We start from the raw sequence: 10,393 nt of genomic DNA on the forward strand, positions 1-10,393 counted from the left end.
TTTTTTTTTTTTTTTACTTATTTCTGAGAGAGAGAGACAGCATGAGCAAGGGAGGGTCAGAGAAAGAGGGAGACACAGAATCTGAAGCAAGCTCTAAGCTCTGAGCTAGCTGTCAGCACAGAGCCCGACATGGAGCTCGAACACAGGAGCCGTGAGATCATGACCTGAGCCGAAGTCAGACACTCAACATACTGAGCCCCCCAGGTGCCCCTATTCTATATTCTTTGTATAGAAAGTACATAGGCCCGCAGGTCGCTGCTTCCTTGCTGCCATGGGGGAGTAGGGGAAAAATAGTTGGGGAGAGGGAGGGAGGCAAACCATGAGAGACTCTTGAATGCTGAGAACAAAACTGAGGGCAGATGGGGATGGGGGGAGGGGAAGGGGGGTGATGGGGATGGAGGAGGGCACTTGTGAGGATGAGCACTGGGTGTTATATGGAAAAACTTGACAATAAACTATTTTAAAAAAAGAAGGTACTTAGGCAACAAATATTTAATGGGGGATCAAGTGATTTTAGAAATGGATCCTCAAAGACTCTTAATGCAAATAATACTAAAAATACTCCAAATTAAGGCTTAACCTTTTTGCTTATAAGGCCTGCAATATCCAAGTCCCACAGTGTTGTTTTTTTAACCCACCAGACATTCCAGACAGTAATAGCAAGTAATATTATACACATCACAGAATTCTACTGGTGCTAAATGTAACATAAAATAGTAAGATGCATTGTTGACAAGTTTGTTAATGTTTGATATTCTTTTATATAGCTCAATAGCACAATTTGATTAAAAATTCAATATAGCATTCCTTTTAAAAACTAAGTAGGCTTTTTACTGCACTCCTTTTATGTTACATTTACCAAAATTATATCATGGATATGTTATTATCAGTATAGAATATATTGATGTACTACAGAGATGAGGTCAGGGAATATGTAAATAATTTGTATTTCACAGCACTAAAACAAACAAAAGTTACTAAGATTGCAAAGGTGGTCCACTCCCAAGTGTATGCCCAAGAAATCCGAAAGCATGCCCGCACAAAATCTTATACATGAATCTTCAGAGCAACATTATTCATAATAACCAAAAGGTAGAAATATCATATGTCTATCAACTGATAGCTAAATAAAATGTTTATTCTTATAATTAAATATTAGTAATGAAAAGGAATAAAATACTGAAACATGCTACAATATGAATGATCCTTGAAATATTATACTAAATGAAAGAAGCCAGATACAAAAGGCCACAAATTACATGACTTCCTTTATATGACATGTTAAGAATAGGCAAATCTATAGAGACAGAAATGGGATTGCTGGTTGCCAGAGGAGGGGGAGTGGTATGTGGCAGAAGGGTGACTGCTAAAGGGCATGGGGTTTCTTTCTAGAGCAAAGAAAAAAATTCTAAAATTGATTGTGGTGATGTTTATACATTGCTGTGGAATATACTAAAAACCACTGCACAACTTAAATGGTGAATTTTATGGCAAGTGAATCATATCTTAATAAAGTTGTTATGTTAAAAAAATACAAAGGTGCTACCTTTTCTTTTTTACCCTTGAAATTGGTGAGATTTGATGACATCTCCCATAATGATCGTACCAAGACATTTTGCTTTTTACAAGATTGTGTTCCCAAAAGAAATATACAGTAAAACCTTGGTTTGGGATCATAATTCGTGCCAGAAACATGCTTGTAATCCAAAGCACTCTTACATCAAAGCGAATTTCAAGAACCATTGGCTCAATTGAGATCATGTGATGTGCGGCATCACGTACTACTCATATCGCAAGACACTGGTTGTTTATCAAGTTAAAATTTATTAGAAATGTTTGCTTGTCTTGCGGAACACTTACAAAACAAGTTACTTGCAATCCAAGGTTTTGCTGTAAACTGATTTTATAGGTAAAAAAAAAACAATTTGAAGGCATTATATTGGTTCATTATTTAATGGAACTTCCCTCTTCCAATAAAGCTTTTATAAAGATCTTATGGATGTCAGTTATTTTTAAAAAGCACAGCTAGGATAATTTTAGATATGGTTACTCTACATTACTTTACGGGTTACTTAGCCTAAGTGGGAGAGCCTAACCATCTGCTAAGATAAACAATTTGTGACGTTTGGCCTGAAAGGGGAAAAAGTTCAGATGTACCTCAGACATGAAAGAAAACAAATTCCCTACCTCTAAAACTTACCTATGATAAGAGTTCCTTATAGGAATATTAAAGGGCCAGGAATAAGACAAAGGTCTGTTTTAAATCCTCAACTTATCTCTTAGATATTTTGCAAATCTCTATCTTGGAAAGAAAAACAGAGAAGAGGACTTTTTAAATTAACACTGAGGCCGTAAGGCAATTTATTCTCTTCACTACTGTAAGATTCAATGGCCAAGAGAAACCAAGAGGTAAAGAAAATGAAGTGAAGATTAAGAGATGAAGGGGAAAAAAGGGGAAAATTGAATCAAAAGAGAATAAAATACAATGAATGAAAATGGTAAGGAAAAGTAACTAGTTCCAATTTGAGTATAATATTATTATAAAAATGGTCAAAGATCTGGGTGGTAGGAAAATGGATGATAGAAAAAAATTTAATTTTTGTACATTCCATTTTCCACAATAAAAAACTGCTTAAGTTTTTCTGTTTTTGTTGCTGTCTTTACTAACTATTAAGGAGTTAATTAATTTTCAGTCTAATTTTCCCCTAAAATGATCCTGCAGCAGTCCCAGTATTTGAGCAATACAACATTCTTTATAATCTTCAGTCTACTACTATTAGAGTAGAAAGATAAAAGTCCTTTTTATTTGACATATGTGGATATAAAGACAAAGACTGTGAATTAAGTTTTCTAGAAACTCTTTCAGAAAAAAACTTTTACAGAATCAAATCACAAAAGATATGTTAAGGTGTGACAATTCACAAAACATATAATGTCTAAATTTTAAACTACTTTAATATTAAAGAGTTCAACTTGACAAGTACTCTTTTTTAAAATGTTTAGTTATTTATTTGGAGAGAGAGAGAAAGAGAGTGGTGGAGGAACAGAGAGAGAGAGAGAGACAGAGAGAGAGAGAGAGAATCCTAAGCAGACTCTGTGCTGGTGCAGAGCCCACCATGGGACTCGATCTTATGAACTGTGAGATCATGACTTGAGCCAAAATCAAGAGTCCGCACTTAACTGACTGAGCCACCCAGTCACACTGACAAGTACTCTTTTAAAGGCACAATATTATTTTGGTACCAGAAAGGCTACCAACTTTTGTCACACGATTTTATATAATCATAACCATAGTTGTTTTTTTTTTTTTTTTTAACATCAGGTTGATATACATATGGAATTGCCTTAGTAATTGACATCAATTTAGAAAGATGTAATAACAATTTGCACAGACAGTCTTTTAGGGGCTTAAATCATTCCCTTAAACACAATGTAAATATTCACCTTCAAAAGTGATTGTAGAGGAAAAAAAACTTAACATGCTATACTTCAGAATCATATTTACAAATTAAATATAATTTGTTTTTAGTTTTAAATTCACTGATACATATAACATACAATCACTTTATACACACATACACATTACTCTACCTGTTGATGCCCTTCCCAACCAATCCTTTTTATTTTAAAAAGAAAAGAAAAATCCACCATGAAAAAGTGAAGTTTATCTAATTTTTATTACTTCCAGCATGATCCCTTCAAATTTTATAAAGAACAGACCCACTTCTTCCTCATGCTCCATCAATAGCTCATCATGAGATTTTTATTACTGTTACTGTTCAGGCAAACCCACCACTTAAAATGAGAACAAGATATTACTATCTTCCTCCTTCAGAAAGAATGTTTTAAAGACATCATAAAGCAATCTGAAATAAATACATTAAAGTATTTTTCACACAAAATATACACACACATATTTAGACAAACAGAAAATAAACACAGGGAGAATTGCAGAATACAATCTGAGTTTAAGATTTCCTTTTCAAGTATTTGATAAAAAAATAATTACACATTTCTTAATATATTATACTTAAATTCCTAAGCAAAATTCCACTGACAACTCCAGTACCTACCACATTAAAAAGCAAGCGATGGCTGCATAAAATAAACTTCCCATTTTGAAATGTACATATTTACCATTAAAAATTTATCAGTTAATGTTCTGGTTGAACCTTCCTTTCTGTTCTAATATATTAATAAATTACATTAATTTACCTAATTGTGGTATGAACTTTCATTGAGTAAATTAAAAATATGGACAAGTTCAAAAAGCACCTCAACAACACAGCTTTGAAGAAAAATATTTTGCAAAAAAAAATTATCCTCGTGTCTTTTATTGAATAGATCCTCCATCCCAGAAAACCTTTCCAGGTTATATATAAATCAATCTCCCAAGTAATTATGTAATTTTGTTTCACTTACAAGATATCATTAAGTAGTCTTCAGAAGTGCTCTTGACATCATCATCATCATCATCATCATCATCATCATCATCATCATCTTCGGTTTTAATAGTAACTGAAGAACCAGGAACACCACCAGCTGCTTGAATCACAGTTTCTGTATCCGAATTAGTTACAAGAACCTCCTCTGATACCATTGTGGGAGAGTCAACTCCTGAAACACAATCTTGGACCACATGTTCCAAGTGTCCATCAGGACCAGTAACAAGGTCAGCCACAAAAACCTGCTCAGGTACTCTAACGGTTTCTGTAATTAGCTCAGAAGTTAAGATATGATCACTATCATCTTCCTCTAAATCTTCTTCAATAGCAACATCAGCTTCAAGTACAGCTTCAGGAACAATTACCCCTTCTGTTACTACATCAGTCTCAGTGATGATATCAGGTCCATGGACAACTTCAGCTGCAAGGCCATGATCAAGAGTTATCCCATCATCTGTGACAACATCAGAAACTAATACAGCCTCAGGAACTGAAACAACAATATGGTCTCCATCGATATGCGCAGTACCAGCCATTCCAGCCACTATAATACAAACAATTATCCAAAAAAAGTAAAGTTATTTTATTAATTAAAAGTACTATAATATATTTAATTATGTCAGATGACATAAAACATTTTCAAAATATGAAATCGTCCTTGCCAAACTATCATCTTAAAAATTCACTGACAATTTAACTGCAATAAAACCCATCACCAGGGGCATCTGGCTGGCTCAGTTGGCAAAGCAGGTGACTCTTGATCTTGGGGTTGTGAGTTCAAGTCCCACATTGTGTGTAGAGCTTACATTAACAAAACAAAAACAAAAACACAAAACATCAACCACGAATTGGGGTGGGGGTAAGTGAAAGTAATGTTAGTAAAATCTAAATTAAGAACTTAAAAATAATGCACTTTATTTTCATGTAAAACATAAAAACCACAATGAGATATCACTACATTAGAACAGCTAACATAAATGAACAATAACACCACAGGTTAGTGAGGATACAAAGAAATGATCTCTCATATGCTACTGGCAGAAATGTAAAATGGTAGTAACCACTCTGAAAAATATATGGCAGTTTCTTAAAAAACTGACCATGTATTTACCATACAACCCAACATTTACACTCTAGGGCATTTTCCCCAGAGATATTAAAATATGTGTCTACACAAAAAAACGCTATAGATAAAAATCCATAACAGGTCATTGTGGCTATGACACATAGTAACAAAAAAAATGAAAGCAACCCAATTGTGCTTCCAGCAGATAAATGGTAAAACCAAATCTGGCACATCTCTATCATGGAATACTACTCAGCAAAAAAAAAAAAAAAAAAAAGGGACAGACTATTGATACATTCAACACCTGAATGAATCTCCAGAAAATTAATGCCAACTACTAAAGGTTATGATACTATATAATGTATAAATGGAATCATTAATGTAACATTCTCAAAATTATAAACTACAGAGATAGACAACAGATTAGCAGTTGCCAAGAGTGGGAATGTGTGTAAATAAATATATTGGCATAGTTTCTACGTTGGCAGAAATTTAAAGAGAAACTGATACAGGCTACAACATCAATGAAACTTGAAAAACTACACTAAGTGAAAGAAGCCAGACACAAAAGGCCACATATGGTATGATTCCATTAATACGGAATGTCTACAATAGGTAAATCCATAGAACTATTAGTGATTGCCTAGGTCTGGAGCAGGGTAGGGGGTGACTGCTAATGAGTATTAGGTTTTATTTTTCCAAGGACAAAATGTTCTAAAATTAGGTAGTGGTGATGTTTGTACAACTCTGTGAGTATAATAAAACCACTGAATTGTATTCTTTAAAATGGGTGGATTGTATGGTATATGAATATTTATCTCAATAAAAACAAGAAAAAAGGATGTACATAATGTATTTCAATATGTTTATTCTACTTCCCTAGCAACTAAAAGGAAGTAAAGTATCAGATGTAATAAGGGATTAACTAAACCTTAAAACACTGAAGAGGAAGAAGGAAAAAAAAGGTAAGAGGAGCATCAAGGAAATATTCACCAGCACTAAATGGATGCTATTTTCAATTTTTGATAGGAATCAGGCTTTACTTGCTAACAGGCAACTTCAGGAGTGAAGGGCGTCTGGCAATTCAATTCACCAAATGCTACAGGGGATGTTAAATTTTGTATCATATGGAGAAAATACTGTATTTATTTTTCCATTTCTAAGATATCTTATTTTTAATTTTTTAATGTTTATTTTTGAGAGAGAGACAGAGTGCAAGTGGAAGAGGGGCAGAGAGAGAAGGATACAGAATCTGAAGCGGGTTCCAGGCTCCGGGCTCCCAGCTGTCAGCACAGAGCCTGACGCGGAGCTCAAACTCATGGACCACGTGATCATGACTTGAGCTGAAGTCGGACACAACTGACTCAGCCACCCAGGCGCCACATAAGATATCATATTTTTCAAAGGCAAAAAGTTAAAGGCGACGTTTCAACCAAAACTTATTTACCATACTGAAGTTCAAGTGTCCAGTATTTTAAAAACTACCTCCAAGCAATGAATTCACAACATTTGCTGTTAAAACTTAACTTTTGAATTCTTTGTCCTTCTTGTAAAATTCATTCTTGTACTTTTTTCACCCCAAATCACTTCTAAGTAATTCCTAATCAATACAATGGACTTCTGATTCATTTAGCAGAATGAATCACTGATTGCTTTCTACTTCATCAATTAACTACATAGTCATCTCGATTTCTACCATATTCAATCTTGATCTTTATTCATCAGACAGAAGTGTCATGAAATCATAGAACTGGAGAGGACCTTAAATGTTATCTAGTCCAATCCCCTCACAAATCTAAATTAAGTAATTTGCTCAAGTTTACACGGATAGTTAATAGGACTACCGAGACTAGAATACAGTTCTTCTGATTCTTATCACTGTAGGCTATACAACAGGGGGTAAAATAACATATTCAACCACATTAATGTGAAAACAGTAGTAACATTTTCTTATTTGAGAAAAGTATCACTAGTTGTAATCCTCCATCCCTAATATCCTCTTTGACAATTCCACAATACCTTGTGTTTTTTGTTTATCCCTATTTACTATTTGTTTTTTCTACTCTCACTCCACCATCCTATCCCTGCCTCTAATATTTCAGATACCTCAATCTCTTCTATAATTCAGATCGACCCTTCCCAAATTCACTGTTGGCTGTTATAGAGTTTTAACATCTTTATGAAAATAACACTGTTAAGAGGCTACTGAAAAACTTGACCACAAAAGCATAGAATCTTTTCTTTTTTAAAAAAAAGAGGAAAAAGTAATGCTATTAGAAACAACTTTCTGAAGATATTGCATCAAAATATAATTAATCACCTAATGCATGATTTTTTTATATCACTATGTAAGCATCTAACTTCTTTGAAATGACTGAAATTACTATATAAGCATCTAACTTCTTTGAAATGACTAAAGTTTTATTAACAAAGCAATTTAAAATGTATTTTAGAAAACTAATTTAATATTTCCTATATTCAAGAACTTATGTGGTTAATTATGTAAGCTGAATTTTTTCATTGTCCATGCCACATTACTACTATATTCCAAGTTTCCTTAATTCAGCCTTCCCACAAAATTTTAAGAATGATTTTTAAGTAGACTACTGACACATAGCTTTTCTTTAGGAAAATGAGCCCTACAAATATACTTTCCTAGCAAAAGAACAACTTTTCATAAATTCTCCCCTTCCTCAACAGTTTTGATATTAAAAAACTGATTTAAAAAAAAAAGAAAGAAAAATACAACAAAGAAAATGCTTTACCAAAATCCTGCATAATCATGGTATGGGCCATTCTACAGTCTGATGTGTGCAATCCGAGACTTCCACCTCCTGAATCCATACTTAGCAAAGTTCATTCACAAATCTCTGTAAAAGAAACGGTTTTAAAATAGTTTAAATACATTTAGGTCAAAGTCAGTTGTTCTGAGGGAAAAAAAAAATGCAATGGAAAGTATGCCTCAGAACCAAGTATGCAAGTCTCATTATGAAAGAGAAGAAAACAACCCAAAACCTCGAGATTACAGACTAGATGCTTTATGTGAAAAGCATATGTAAAAGAAGAGCTAAGTGAAATGAAATAAATCACAGATAATGGAGAATAAGACACAGTAAGAGTGAGGAGCCACAGGGGAAATGATAGAAGCAAGCAAAAGAACAAAGCTGTAGCACTGACATTCCAGTTAAAATGTAGGTTATAAAAGAAGAAAAAGAACAAGATGACAACAGACAATAGTTGGGATATTTATACATTACTAGAGGACTCAGGTGTCTAGTATTAGTGAATTTCATCCAGTGGTTCTCATCCATTTCTTCCAGACCCAGATCAGCCCTGTAGCGGAGCTCTGCAGATAAACTTGTGTTGCACCTCTGGCTCCCGGGGGTTCTACTTATAATGTAAAATGTTCTATCCCAGTTTCCCTGGAGTTCTTTGAGCCAGTAAGGACTTCTGGCCTCACTGTACTACATTCTCTTGTCACATAGTTTTGAGGACTCATGAAACATGACTGTTTCCTAAATATGGTAGAGATAAGATCACATACAAACATTTAGCAAATTGTTGCTTTCAGAATATCGTTTACTTGTAATTGTACAACTTATTTTTTTCCTTAATGGTTAATAAAGTCATGCTAGCTTCAAGCTAGTTTTAAAAGCAAAGATTCAATCTATTTCACTTCAAGTGACGTATCCTATATTTAAGATCACCAGACAGTATGGAACCTAAAGTCAGATGCTGTCATTAAACATATTTCTTACAATTACATAGGTGCATTTCTCATTCAAACATAAGATTCTAGGTATATCAACCAAAGCAATCTGTCAATTTTAGAAAACATTTGTCTCATTTTTATTTAGGAGTGTTTAATAAATTAGGCTATACCGCACAAAAGATGAGATTATCATTAAAGTTTTAGAAAGCTGCCGTGTAAAGCAACTTAATCTAAACTTAAGTAAGGAGATCACTAAGATTTCTTGCCTTGCCTTAAAGTTCTGTAGTTGTATAGGAGGCAGAAGAGTATGACATTTGAATCGTGCATATAAAAATCCTATAGTAGTAGGTGTCATTTCTGTGTATCAAATGATTGGACAAAATTACTTTATGTATGAACAAAATTACGAATTTTTAGAAACTCTTGGCTGTATTTTTCAAATATCACATTGTTTTGTCTCCAAAATGAAGTCATCAGAGGCCAAGAGAGTTCATGATAAACTACCCGTATGTTCACAGAGATAAATCAAAGTGCCATAAGGACTTATTTTTAACATTTAAAATCGTGCACTATATCAACTTTAGAGCAATTTCTTTCTTTATCACATAACCAATAGAACAACTACAAATGCTTTAAAATGTTTTAAACACTTAATATTGTTTAATTATTAAATACGATAAAAGATTAATTTGTTAGTCACCTTAACAGGACTGTCTTGAAGACACTGTAGATTTCCTTACATATTGTAAAATAAAATCTGCAGCAATGGTTTTTGTTATTTTTTCCTTCTGAACTATGTTATTTTCTTTGGAAAAACGTTCTTTTTACCTATTGTAAAAATACATTCAAAATTAGACATTTTAAACCAAATCTCTTACACAATTTAAGAATTTTCTTTACACTTTAACGTGCAGGGTTAGGTTGAGAACAACTCAAATGCCCAAATCTATCTGTTCATGTAAAAAGCGTCCAGAGGGATTCCAACAGACATAAGTACCTACTACGATATTAGCAACATTATTACAATTGGAATTCGACCACTTCATTAAACCAAAATCTTCTCTTAAAAAATCACTAGCTACACCTTATTTTGTAAAGTGAAAGAGAACCAACCAAGGGCAAGCTTTATCCTTGCCAAATTGATAGAGAAAAATCTGCACTAGCGCTTAA

The 10,393-nt window shown here is 33.6% G+C and overlaps 1 protein-coding gene across 1 annotated transcript in view; it reads right to left on the reverse strand.

The window, feature by feature from the left end:
* ZNF711 (zinc finger protein 711) overlaps positions 1-10,003 on the reverse strand; it is a 21,330-nt gene extending 11,327 nt beyond the window's left edge. Inside the window, exons 1-4 of the mRNA XM_077777462.1 lie at positions 9,924-10,003; positions 8,769-9,026; positions 8,277-8,381; positions 4,417-4,989 (exon numbers count right to left, since the gene is read on the reverse strand). Of these exons, the coding sequence (XP_077633588.1) occupies positions 4,417-4,989; positions 8,277-8,355 (652 nt within the window). The 5' untranslated portion in view covers positions 8,356-8,381; positions 8,769-9,026; positions 9,924-10,003. The remainder of the gene's footprint in view (positions 1-4,416; positions 4,990-8,276; positions 8,382-8,768; positions 9,027-9,923) is intronic.
* Between the last annotated feature and the right edge of the window lie 390 nt (positions 10,004-10,393).

The sequence above is a fragment of the Crocuta crocuta genome, unplaced genomic scaffold, assembly GCF_008692635.1.
Source record: "Crocuta crocuta isolate KB4526 unplaced genomic scaffold, BGI_CrCroc_1.0 scaffold781, whole genome shotgun sequence".
NCBI classification, from domain to species: Eukaryota; Metazoa; Chordata; class Mammalia; order Carnivora; family Hyaenidae; genus Crocuta; species Crocuta crocuta.